General features: G+C 37.1%; 1 protein-coding gene across 3 annotated transcripts in view; it reads right to left on the bottom strand.

The window, feature by feature from the left end:
• The window catches only part of Ift56 (intraflagellar transport 56), a 54,340-nt gene extending 43,523 nt beyond the window's left edge, over window positions 1–10,817 (bottom strand). For 2 of the 3 annotated variants that reach the window (XM_003475506.5, XM_063250567.1), the window contains exons 1-5: window positions 10,683–10,817; window positions 10,077–10,214; window positions 7,760–7,852; window positions 6,273–6,387; window positions 3,701–3,750 (exon numbers count right to left, since the gene is read on the bottom strand). In XM_003475506.5, coding sequence (XP_003475554.2) covers window positions 3,701–3,750; window positions 6,273–6,387; window positions 7,760–7,852; window positions 10,077–10,214; window positions 10,683–10,685 — 399 coding nt within the window. In that variant the 5' untranslated portion in view covers window positions 10,686–10,817. Of the gene's footprint in view, window positions 1–3,700; window positions 3,751–3,892; window positions 4,054–6,272; window positions 6,388–7,759; window positions 7,853–10,076; window positions 10,215–10,682 lie in introns of those variants that run through there. The other variant, XM_063250568.1, reaches the window with a different exon arrangement.
• Window positions 10,818–13,087: the final 2,270 nt, after the last annotated feature.

The following is a 13,087-nucleotide window of genomic DNA, read 5'->3' as shown; positions in this document are numbered from 1 at the left end:
GAGAGCTACTGAGGTAGTGAAAACTTGAAGCAGCAATATTCCAAAGAGAACTAAAAGGAAGATTGATCAGGCTGATGTTCAGCATCATTTTCTTCTCAGTGCATCTATTAATTTTAAACTGGTGACTGAGATGGTGGAAACTAAATAGAGTTTCAAGATGTTTTAAGAGCTGAATGGCAAAAATTAGAGGATAGGGCCTACCAAGGTTATCAGTTAGGCCCGGGAAGCTCCCTTGGCAACAGGAGTAAAGGCAGAAATACAGCAGCCTTCAGGATAACTGAAAACTATTTTTTTTTTTTTTTTTTTTTTTTAGTATTAGCAATCAAACTCAGGATCTCATGTTCGCCATATCAGTGCTGTGTCATTGAACTAAATCCCTGGCCCCTCAAACCAACTTCAAATAAGTTAAATCCTTGAAAAAAATACACTGAATTGCCCATCCCTTGTTCCAGTGATAAGCAAAAGTAAGTCTCCTCTGAAACAGGATAAAATTACCCAGAGCCTCAAATTATCTCTATATGTTTTCATGTGCAATAGCTATCTTTCATTGCAATATTACCAAGCATACCAGAAGTAAAAACTATTTGACCAAAAAACCAAAAATCAGCCATCAAGAGTCATTAGAATTATTAAATATGAATTTTAAAATAACAATGCTGTTTAAACAATTAAATTAGAAATCAAGGAACTTAAAGAATTATAAATGTTAAATATAAAATGTAAATTCTAGCAAGATGTGGTGGCACACGTGTGTTATCCCAGTACTTGGGAGGCTGAGGCAGGAGGGTCACTGTGAGTTCCAGGCCAGTCTGGGCTACAAAGTGAGTTCAAATTCAGCCTGAACTGCACAGTGAAACCCTGTCTCAAAAAGACTAAAAGGGAGCGGGGGTGAAAGAAAAGGAAAAAAGCCTAGAAATGAATAACTGGAATTGAGAGCCAAGTAAATGAATATAATAGATAATTAAACATGGCTGAAGAAGGATTAGTAAAAATCAAAGAATTTTTTGCAGGAAATATACAGAAAATGTGAAAAAGTATTCATATGCACACAATGAAAAAGTCTACAAATATATATATTATGGTGGCTCTAGAAGGAAAGAAGACAGGGTATGATGGAGAAGAAAAATTTGGAGAGATAATTACCAAGAATTTTTCCAGATCAGAAAAGGAGAAGGAAGAAGAGAAGGAAGAAGAAGAGGGGGAGGGGAGAAAGAAAAGAAAGACCTCAAGCAAACACTGTGAAACTGATGTTGTATAAATAAAAAGAATATCTAGAAACATTAGAGTAAAAGTGCTAAAATCCCCAAACAATACAAAAAGCTTCAACACAGTAAGAAAATGGAGCGACAATCAGACTGACAGCTGACTACTCAGTAGAGAATGGGACCTAGGAAGCAATACAGTATCATCTTCCAAACGCTAAAGGAAAATGACCAGCTACCTAGAATGCTATGCACACAAAAATTCACTTTAAAAAGATGATGAAATTAAAACATATTTACACAAAAACTGAGAGAATTCATCTCCATTAAGGGAAATAATGCAAAAAAGTTCTTCAAATAGAAGAAGGATTCCCAACCAGATGTAGTGGCACACACCTGCAACCTCTGCTATTCCAGAGAACGAGGTAGGAGGACCACAAGTCTGAGGCAGCTCAGGCAACGTGGCAAGATCTTGTCTCAAAACAAAAGTTAGAAAAGGTTGGAGATCTAGCTCTGTAGGACAGCAGTTGTCTAACATGCATGAGGCCCATGAAGGAGGAAGGGAGAAAGAAAAGTAGGGAGAAGAAGGATGGGGAGCGAGAGAAAGAATGCAAATGACCCTAGATGGGTCCAAAAACACGCGGAAAGAAATGCAAAGCAGTGGAGAGGATAAATGTGATTAAATATAAATTAAATCCGACTGCAAGCAAACAACATTAACAGCATCTTGTGAGGTTAGAAATGCATAGAGACAAAGGGTATTTCAGGTTTATACAAAATATGAGAGGGAACAAATGAGTTAAAATTATCTATGGCCTTATTGTCAGGAAAAGGGCAAAAGTACAAATATGTGTCAAAGATAAAAACTACAGCAATTAACATTAATAGTTTGTAAAACTAGCAAAATATTATTAATAGTTGCAAAACTAGCAAAACAGGAGAGAAAAGTAGGGGATTCTAGAAAAATCAATCCAAAACAAAAACAAGAAAGGAGAGAAAAGAGAATGTGAATCAGCTGGGGCAAGTAGAAAATAAATAGTAAACTGGCAGTTACCGAGCTGACCATGCACAGTACATACGTTAAGTAAGTGAATTAAATATAAGAGTTTTTAAAAATAAAGAATTCTACAGGACTAAAAACCCACAAAATTCATGTCTATTTGGTTGTTATGGAATGCATTTTAAATGCAAGGACATAGAAAAGGAGAAATGAAAGTATAGAAAAGGAGAAATGAAAGTATATAAAGAGAGTTGGGGATTTAGCTCAGCGGCATAAGCACCTGCCAGGCAAGTGCAAGGTCATGAGTTCAATCCCTGGTGCCGCAAAAAAAAAAAAAAAAGTATAGAAAGAACATGAACCCTAATCAAACAAAACCTGGTTTAGTACTGACAATAGTACAGATAAAGATATAACAGAGAGAAGACGAATTTTTTTTGGAACTAAAGGAAGACATTTAATGATAATATATGTTTTTATCTAGTAGGAAGACTTAAAAATTCTAAATTAGTGTATATTTCATGACAGAGCCTGAAAAATATGTAAAGTAAAAACTGAAAGAATGATAAAGACAAAAATATAACAATGGTGTGAAAAATTTAAATGTACTAAAAATAATTATTTTCAAATACTGCTTGCAGGTGAGTAGATAAACTTTCTGTGAAACAAACTAGGCTTATTAATTAAAAGGTTTAAAGTTTTCATACTCAATTATTCAGTAAATCCATTTTTAGGTGTTCAGAATGACAATTTTATGATTAAAAATTAGAAACAATCTAACTAGTACATATTTAAGCAAATTATGGCACAAATGATTTTTTAGAGAACACTTTTAAGCCATTTAAAAATCATGATGTTAAACTTATTTAATGACTGGGGAATGCACATGTCGTATAAAGGCACATTTTGAAAAAACAGAGTACAAAAAACACATTCAGCATAAGTCTCATTCTGCACAACATAAAAACAAATAGACAAATATGCATATAAAAGTAGAGTACCCCGAGGTGATACACCAAAAGACAAAAGGGAGTTATTTTTCCAATATGGTACATACGACTTTGTCTATTTTTCCTTCTTTTGCTTACTTATACTTTCTTTGTTTGACAGAATAAACGTGTATTACTCTTATAATTTGAAAAAATATTTAAAAATCATTTTATGATAACCACAATTACCTGGAAACTTTGTATTTACTTCCATGATGCAGAACAAGAAGTTTTTGAGTCTGTTTCCCAACAGACAACAGGACAGTTGACACACACTAATCTTAAATGACTGCTACTTAACTAAGAACTAAACCCAACATCTCTGAATAAATGAAGAGGGTAAAAAACACCGATGGTGAGAACATTCTATATTACAAAATTAATGCCCATATTTCACTTGTTCTAGAAGTATCATTAACAGGAATTGCTAATTAATTACCTTTTACTATTGTTGTTAACAAGATGAGGAAAATATTTTTAAAACAAAAGATATGAAATGAAAGCATAAATACCTTATGGGCCAAATGGAAGAGCAGGCGATTCTGGAGTCGGCTTTTTGGAGCTGAAAAAAAGATCCAAGCCTATTAAAGAACTTAATAGTCCATAGCATTTGGTCCCTTGAAAAAATAAAATGAAACATATATATATGTGCTGCTGAAACGAGCACAAATGGAGCTCATGAGTCTCCCCAAATCCTTACCTACCTGATCCTGATTCGTATCTGTTGTAATCATAAATACTGCTGAGTCTGGCCTCCACCTGTAGTAACATCAGGAACCAGAAGGAAAAGGTCCTGGTCCTCCCCTCCATTTGTTCCGCCCAACTCCATAATGTCCTGTATCATAGCTGGCCTCGGAGCTGTACACTGCAGCAGACAGGGACGGTCACCCCAGTGCGCACATGAATCTACTCTCCTTCAGCTGCTCACCGCAGCACTCTCAAGTTCTCTAAAATCTCAGAATTAAGCTGCCGTATTTTCCTAAATGCTAGCCCAGGCTTTATTTCATAGATCTTCCAGCATAACAATGTACTGCGCTTAACAGGTAGTCAAGCTAAAAGGTTAACTAACATCTTTCAAGTCCTAAATTTCCTTTACACTCTTGGAAATTTTTCTGATATTGAGCACCCAATTTTTTTTTTTAAGTCTTTTTCCTTTTTATCGGTACCGGGGATCAAACTCACGACTACCTGCTTGCAAGGCAGGCTCTTATGCCGCTGAGCTAAATCCCCAGCCCCTAAACACCCAATTCTATGATTTACAAAAAAGATTTCTTTCTTCAGTTTTTTTTTTTTTTTTTTTGTGGGGGGAGGGTGCCAGGGATCAAACTCAGGACCACTTGCAGGGCAGGTACTTATACCGCAGAGCTAGATCCCTGGCCCCTAGAAAAAAATTTCTGTGTATGTTTTACAGAAAAGAAATTCCTACTTCAATGTAGAAAAAAAGAAAATGTATACATACAGAAATGGAGATAGTACCTGATCATTTGGGTATCCAACACTTTTCTAGACACAGATGAAGTCTAGAAACATGAGACCAACTAAAAACCTTAAAGAGCTTGTGATTAAATTAGGAAAAGTTGTATTAGTACATATGAAACAATTTAGGCACAAATCAAGAGAGGCTTCAAGTTCTGCCTTTTCCAGGAAGAGATAGAGGGCATATATTATGTTATTAGGGAATGCATTCTTCCCTAATAAATTTCCTTACAAATGTACTTTCCCTTGCCCATTTTCTCTGTAGTTTCTTGAATTTAAATTGATTTATATTCTAATTATCCTCCATCTTTTCTCTCATGTTTCTCTTTTACTTTACTGTTATTTGTAGATTTGAGCATAATTCTCCTAAAATGACTGTCATGACAAGTAAGAAAGCAGAAGGGAAAGCATCTGGATTCTTCCCCATCACTGAACTTACTGGGTTTTTCACCCAGAAACTGAACAAGCAGCTGTATATCCACAGCCCTCAGGGCTCGAACAGCTTCACCTAACTCCCAACAGCAGGTGCGGCCTACTGTGATGGAGTAAGAAGGGCGCCGCCCTTTTCTGTTCCCATCCTTCTACATTTATGCTGTTCCTTTTGGAGCAGGTGGACCCTGAAAGGATGACAGGTGATTAACACTCTTTAAAGTTGAATCCCAACTTCAAGTCCACCATGGGCAACTTTGTGACTTAGCAAGACCCTATTATAAAACTTTACAATACATTCTTTAAAAGGGCTATGACTTTGATTTGAAGCCCTGAATTGTTCTCACCATCTTGTTTTGACTGATGTTCCTCTATTCTGTTTTGCTTGATAGTATCAGGTTCGAAAGTTTAGGCAACAGCTGTGAAGATAGTGGGATTCATTATGACGCCCATTCTGGTTGACTATTATCTACTTTTGAAGACCTATAATGTCTCCAATGTTTTGGTTTTGTTGGTTTCGTTCTATACTGTTTTGTTCAATTTTATTATAACTGATGATGTAGGCAACTCTATTAGAGATAGCAGGAGGCATTATGGTAACCATTGTTGATCACCTTGTATTATGTTTTTACATTATGTATTATGTACACCCTTTTGATTTGACCGACTCTGTTCTGTTATGTCACATTTGGTTTTACTCTCTTCCAAAAAAAGTAATAAGAACTATGGGAGCAATAAAACCCCAAATGTGTAATAGTCATTGTACAAAAGAGAAGAAAAGAAAGTGCTCTAAACGATATAACTGCATGTATATTTAAGATAGACAATGATATTACTGAGTTTTGTTGGATCATTGAACAGAACTGTTTGGTCTCACTGTTTGAATGTCCACTATATAAGCTTTAATTTTGTAACTGGAACAAATATTTCTAAGATGACAATATATAATCCATTAACTCGTGATTTCCTACTGTTTATTTTTTTTCTGAAATTCTGTATAACTTGTACCCTTTTTCTGCTTTTTTTCTTTTTCTCCTTAAATAAAATTTAAAAAAAGAAAAATCAAAAGGGCTATGGATGTAACTTAGTGTGAAGGTGCTGGGTTCAGTCCCCAGTACTGACAAGAAAAGTACGAGGACAGCAACCACAACAACAGTAAAAACAAAGGGCCCATCTTACCTTTAAATCCTGCTGCTTCCGCTTGTTTGTACATCCCAAGAAAGAAGTAGGTACAGGCGAGGTTCACCCAGACTTCAGGATTGCAGCTTTCCTCTTTTGTTGCATTTTCATACTCCTGAAATAGATATTCAACCCTGATCTCATTTTACCAGTAAGGTAGTTCTGTAATTTTAGTACATGTGCTGTTGAAACAAGTACTAATTCTTCTGTAACGCAAGAGGATTTCTTACTGGGAGAGCGGAACTTCAGGTTTAGGAAATCCTACATGTTCCTCAATCATTTTATACTTGAAAAGGTGAAATACGGAAGCTAAAGATCACTCTTAACCACGAGAGGGTGTTGTCCATAAAACCTCACACAACTTTCCCCTACATTAACCACTGACATGGATGAATGAACTGCAGAAATGAAAAACAATAATATTTTATTTTTGCTAACTTAAAAAGACATATGCAAGATAAGAAATACATTAGTTACTTAAAATCTGATAACTTTAATACACTAAAAATTTCATCTAATTATTTCTTGGCTTTGGTTTACATTTAAAAAGGTATTTTTTCCCTTTTTTCCAAAGACATGGTTTTTATCAGTATTTCTCAGAATCCCATTTCTTTTTCTTACACATTTGGGTTACTTTTTGTTTCCTCATATACCTTTGACGAATACTCCCAGTCTTTATCTCACTTTGTTTTTCATATATTCCTCTTTTCTTTAACACCTTTTGTTCTTTTTGTTCTTCATTTCACCTTTTCACTATGTGGCCTTAAACAATGTTTTTATTATATGTGGTCTTCAATCTTCTTAGATTATACATATCTTGAGAGTAAAAATATGTGGGAAGTATGCAAGAATTTTTAAATTAAAAATTGTTTAATGTAAGCCATTATCATTTTATTTAGATCCATAATCCTACAAATTAATCACTGCAGATGGGTAGTGTTTACAATGACCAAGAAAAATAATTCCCAAAGCACCTACATTTACAAAAATAAGGATTATATAGAGATAATATCTGAAAATAATCAAGTAAAATTCTTTTGAGGAAACTCATGAAAGTAAAAAATCAAAATAGCTTATCTTTTCCTCTGCTGAAGATTTCTTAAGCAACATTAATGCAGGTTGGGGTAGAGCTAAGTGGGCGCTAGTGTGCAGAGAGCCGGGTTCAGTCCCATACTTACCCCATGCTGCTGTTCTGCACAATTCAGTGCTCATGTAAAAGTAAAAAGCAAACAAGATGCTTATATTCCATTCAGTGAAAAATAGATATAGATATAAAGGTATATATGGAAAGTTTCTGAAGTAATACATTAAAAAAGAGATGTGGGTGCCTGTTATTTCTTAGAGAAATAGGACTGGGGAATACAGATAGGGTGATTGCTCCTGCATTATTTGAATTTTACCATGAGTATCATTATAATATAAAGTCTAATAACATTTTAAACACACTCCTGTTAGATTAAAAAAAACAAAACGAACAAAAAACCAACCTCCAGAGCTCTCTTGTAGTCACCCAGATGAAAAGCACAGTATCCAATCCACAAATTTGTATCCTCTTCTTGTTCCCCAACATGACGTTTGAACTTCAGGTTAAAAATTCATGGAAAAAAAATCATGAAAAACTGAATTCTAAACCTTCCCTTTAAAAAAAAAATGCTATGTTAAGTTACTAATGAATGATCACCAAACATACAGCCAAGCCTCCCTGCACACCATTTTATAATTAAGCCTATCTTGAGAGATACATATCTTCCAACTATCTCAGAAATCTCTTCTGTCAGAGAAATTTGTATGTTCAAATATTTCACATTTGTTTTTTCATTTACTGATACTTTACTCCAGGAAGTACCTGCATTATCTAACAATACTTCTAACACAAGAATTATGTGAAATTTTAAAGCCAAACAGCTGAAAGTTAGAGAGACTGAGCAATGAATGGAAGGCTACCCAGCCAGTATGCATGTGACAGGGACTTAAAGTATTAAGTCTTCTTCCAACATCCATGTTATGTGCTCTCTGATTCAACTCCACACATTTCCATCCTGTCCCATGAGCACACTCATGTATTATTAATAGGCTACAAACCTTCACTAAGGACAAACCATGAAATTATCCTCTCACCCTTGAGCAGGTGGCTTACCAGGCTTGCAAGAGCTAAAGATATATAGAAGACTGGCCTCACTTATGTCCATTATGAAGAACTATTTGTGAATTCCTCAGCTAATAAAAGAAAAGCCTTGTTTTAGGGAAAAAGACTGAAATTTTGAAGGGGAATTCTGAGTTACCATGATAAGGTGACTTTTTTTCCACTCTTCAAGGTGATAAAGCCCCTTTGATATGTTTTGTTTTGTTTTGTTTTCTGTCTAGGACCAGAATTTACTCTTCTTGCCAAATTTACTGTGATTTTGAGGATAACGCCCAGAGACTGAGGAAATTCTTGATGACTCCTTGAATATACCCCATGAATTTCTGGAGCCACAGGGGAGTTTACTTTCACCCCAAACCAGAGCAGTTTCCCTTCCTATGTAGTGCAGAATTCCAACGAGCTGCCTGAGATTATAGACATAGAGCCAAGCCTCCCTGCCAACTTAAAGGCTATCTGCAATTACACAATAAGAAAATTGTGGTCATTGCTTCAAAGAAAAGAGAGAAAAAGTAGATTGACAAAAGAAATACACACAGCACTCAGTCCTTCCAAGTCAACACCCCTGATGTAAAGATGAAAAACCACCAACAGAAGCTAGACAATGTACCCAATATGAGTGCACGTGTAAGAAGATGGGGCAAGAAATTTACATAAAGCTAACTAAACTATTATCGCTAATAGCACAACACATCCACACCATGCTATCCAAACTCTTTCACTTTTGGGGCATCCTTGAAGACACCCCAAACATGAGCTTCCCACAGAGGAAGTACAGTCTCCTCGGACCAGTTACATCAGAAACACTTAGACCAGTGGTGGTGAACCTATGACAGACCCATGTGCTGCAACAGGCTGTAAGTTATCATTGAAAGTTCTAAAAGGCTCTCCATCACTGACTTAAGACTACCAAGAATGCAGATTCCGGAGCATCGTTACAGACCAAAAGAATCATAATTGCTAAAGTAGAAGCCCATGAATATACACATTGAGTAACTACCTTCAATACTTCCAATGCTTCTCAAAAGGTGAGATCTACTGGAGTGGAGGAGGACAGAGAAATAATGCCAGAGAGGCTTGAAATATTTTTTGGTGATATAATATTTTAAAAATAAGCATGACAGAATTACTTAAATTTGTCTAAAATTACTTCATTTGTCCAAAATTCATAACATAAGAATACATCACAGGGCCAGGGAATTAGCTTACTAAATAAGCACCTGTCTGGTGAGCATGAGGTCATGAGTTTGATCCCTGGTATAAAAAAAAATATATCATAAATTGACCAGGAGGTAGGACAAGCAGTGTATGATCATATTAAATATCACTTCACCTATTTAGTTTGGACCCATCAAACTAGCTAGACATAATCAAATGTGGCACTCCCTTGCACCAAAAAAGTGGCCCTCACCTCAAAAAGATACATTACTTGTCCTTATGTTGTTGTTGTTGGTACACATTGTTTTGTTTTAAACTCAGCTATAATCAAGTTTACAGTTATGTTGGATATAGAATCTGAAATTAACTAGACTTACTAGGGGCTTTTTGAAGATACCCCAAAATGCACACAACCGTTCCAACAATATACCAACCGGCATTCACCCAAGCATTCATCTGTGCTCTGGTATTCCCCAGATTAAGAAGCAACTTTCTTTGGAAGTTACCTCCAATAGAGTAATAGCTCCAGTGAAATCTCTCTGTGAAAGTAGCTCCTCTAGTTTTGGAATCTTCCTGCCTTTCTTCTTCCTTTTGTTAGTCTGTGGTGGTTCCCCACCTACAGCAGGTTTGGCCCTTGAAAGCATCTGTAAAAGAAATTACAAAGACAATTGTATGGTCCAGTTCTTCTGGTCAGCTTTAAAATGAGAGCGACAGTCCCATGAAGTACAAGCCAAATCCTTAAGGACCCCAGGGAAGTCTATTTAAACTCTCTTTTGTAACATATTTTATTAAAAGGGAATCTGTACTTGAGCTGAACCAAAATAGCGACTTCCTATTTCTTTATCCATAGGAGATGCTTTCCTGTAGCTTCTGTCGCCTCTTGCTCTGCTCTCTACCCCACGGCCAGCTGAGGTGTGGGGAAATGAGAAGCAGAAGGGACGAAAGCATCAAGGTATTTATCTCTACATCTCTCCCTGTCCCCCATGGGAACACTGGGAGGAGAGGCATACGACCTTCTGCTGACAAACCTAGACTTTACCCCCAAAACAGGCTGGGAATCTCCAACCTCCGGTCCCTACTCAAAGTTATCCCTTACTACTAGAACCACTAACCATCTTGGCGTTGGTCCTGTGAGCCCGGTCTGCAAACAGCAAAGGCCGCGCCTGGGCGGGTAGCTGAGTGTCACAGCGCGCTGTTTCCACGGCAACCCCGCTGGGAGGCTGGTCCGTCCAGGAAAAGAGTTCGCTCGAGAACCAGTGCCCTGCGCTTCTTGGTTCCAAAACTCTTGTGCCCCGGGGAGAACTGGATGTTCCTCTTTCGGATTGTGCTGAGAGCATAGTTTGGTTGTGTTTTTGTCTATGAGTTTACTTTAGGAAACGATGAATTGGAAGGGCATTGTTTTTGAAGAGCAAGTTTGCTGGGAAAGTGATTTCCAAGGACCACTTCCGTTGTGACCTCCGTGGGGCTCCATAGCAACCCCGGGTGTGTTAACGTGGTGTCTTTGGCTGGTTTGGGAGGCGTGGAAAACAATTTTTGCTGAACCGAGGGAGTCAACGTTTGGAGGCGGAAGTAGTAGCAAAATTGTTTCTCCCCTGCTCAGATTCATCTACACAAATGTTGATGTGCAGCGACACACACAGAGACACAGACAGACTTCAAAGATACACAAATTTACCAGTACTGTAGTTATAGTATTTTAGGTTCCAAATTTCAGAAATATCTTTAAGTTTGGGATATTTAAAACAACGTTGGCTATAACATCATGCTGTGAAGTGGAACTATGACTAATTACCACTATTAAATGTTATAGAACATTTTCATCACCTCCAAGAAGGAACTTAATACCCAACTTCAGTTGCTTATAATTCTTCCCTCTCCTAACCTCTGGCAACCTCTAAATTTGCCTATTTGGGGCATATTTTATGGAAATGAAATCATATGAGGAAGAACCACATATTATATGTCTAAATATTGAACTGTTTTTGTACCAGAAATCAAACTCATGACCTTGCCCTTACCAGACAGGTGCTTAATGCTGCTGAGCTACAGCTTCTGCGATTTTTTTTTTTTTTTTTCTTTTTAGACAGTTTCCTACTATGTAGCTCAGACTGGCCTTAAACTCATGGCCTTAAACTCTTCCTGCTTCAGCCTCCTAAGTACTGGGATTACAGGTGTACATCATGTCCTGCTAAATATTGAAATTTTAAAAATAAGTCTAGCAAATTGTTAAAGAAAATGTCTTATCTTTCTACCTTGACAAATATACCACCATAAAGAAGTACAAATTCCAATTTCAAATTCTCAAACTTCTCACAATTCTGTGCTGGATATGGCAGTTACTGAGAGGTCCATCCCCAGACCACGGCTGAACTCTTCTCATTCCAAGCTGTAGCACACACCATGAGAGCTTTGTGCATGTATATGATACCCAGACCTTAAAGCCAGGCTTCCTGGCAGCTGTTCCCCTAGCATAGCTTAAAGGGAGAACAGACCCAAAGAAGAGAGCTGCTCAGGTGTTGTAAGAGGGTTGAAGTCATTTGCACAGGTATCAAGGCATGGTTTGGAGAGGTTGCAAGAACTCCTTGGCCTCTCTCTTATTTCTGGTTCAGGGTGCAGTCACAGTGCAGGGCCCCAGACTTCCATTTTTGGGCGTGCTGCTTTAAATCCCTGAATCATAATAAAGGCCCCTTGAACTATAGCTGTAGTTAAGAGGTGAAGGATAAAGCACTGAGTGTACTTGAGAAGTTATCTTTCCCAATTACAGCATGAGGAATCACTTTGGTATTGTAAATAAAGGCAATAACAAGTTGGGCATGGTAGCATGTGCCTTAAAAATCTCCCAGCATTCTGGGAGGCTGAGGCAGAAGGATCACAGATTCTAGTGTGACCTGGACCATTTAGTGACTTGGCAAGACCATGTCTCAAAATTTAAAAAAATTTTTTAAACATTAGGGATGCAGTTCTATGCAAAGGCTCTGATTTAATCCTCAGCACTTCAAGCAAAACCAAAAAACATAGGCACACAAGTGCTGGTGGGCCAGGGATTTAGCTCAGTGGCACAGTGCCTGCCTGGCAAGTGTGAGGTCCTGAGTTTGATTCCTGGTACCAAAAAAAAAAAAAAAAAAGTAGAAAATAAAGAAAGAAAAGAAAAGAGGTGCTGGTAACATGAGTAAGAAATAAAGTTGGAACTTTCAACTTTTTGCAGTTATGATAGAATGGTAGTTATTGAGGAATTGCAAAAAATAATACAGGTTGTGATGATGGTTGGGTGACTAAATTTACTAAAAGTCATTAATTTATACAATTAAAACAAGTGGATTTATGATGTCTAAACCACATCTCGTTAAACCAAGTTTTGTTTCTCTGAAAGATAATCCAATTCTGAGCTCCTACTAGTGTTCCAGTTTCTTCTTAATGCATAGTGATTTTGACTCTGTCCTCAGAAACCACTGTGGAAATTACACCATCCTCCTTCCCCAGTGCCACATGATGCTGAGGAACTGTTACGACATTAAGA

Source organism: Cavia porcellus, unplaced genomic scaffold (assembly GCF_034190915.1).
Source record: "Cavia porcellus strain 051 isolate PalLab524CR breed Dunkin Hartley unplaced genomic scaffold, mCavPor4.1 scaffold_6, whole genome shotgun sequence".
Taxonomy (NCBI): domain Eukaryota; kingdom Metazoa; phylum Chordata; class Mammalia; order Rodentia; family Caviidae; genus Cavia; species Cavia porcellus.
Note: the sequence above shows the minus strand (reverse complement) of the source record. Positions and strands in the feature narration are given on the sequence as shown.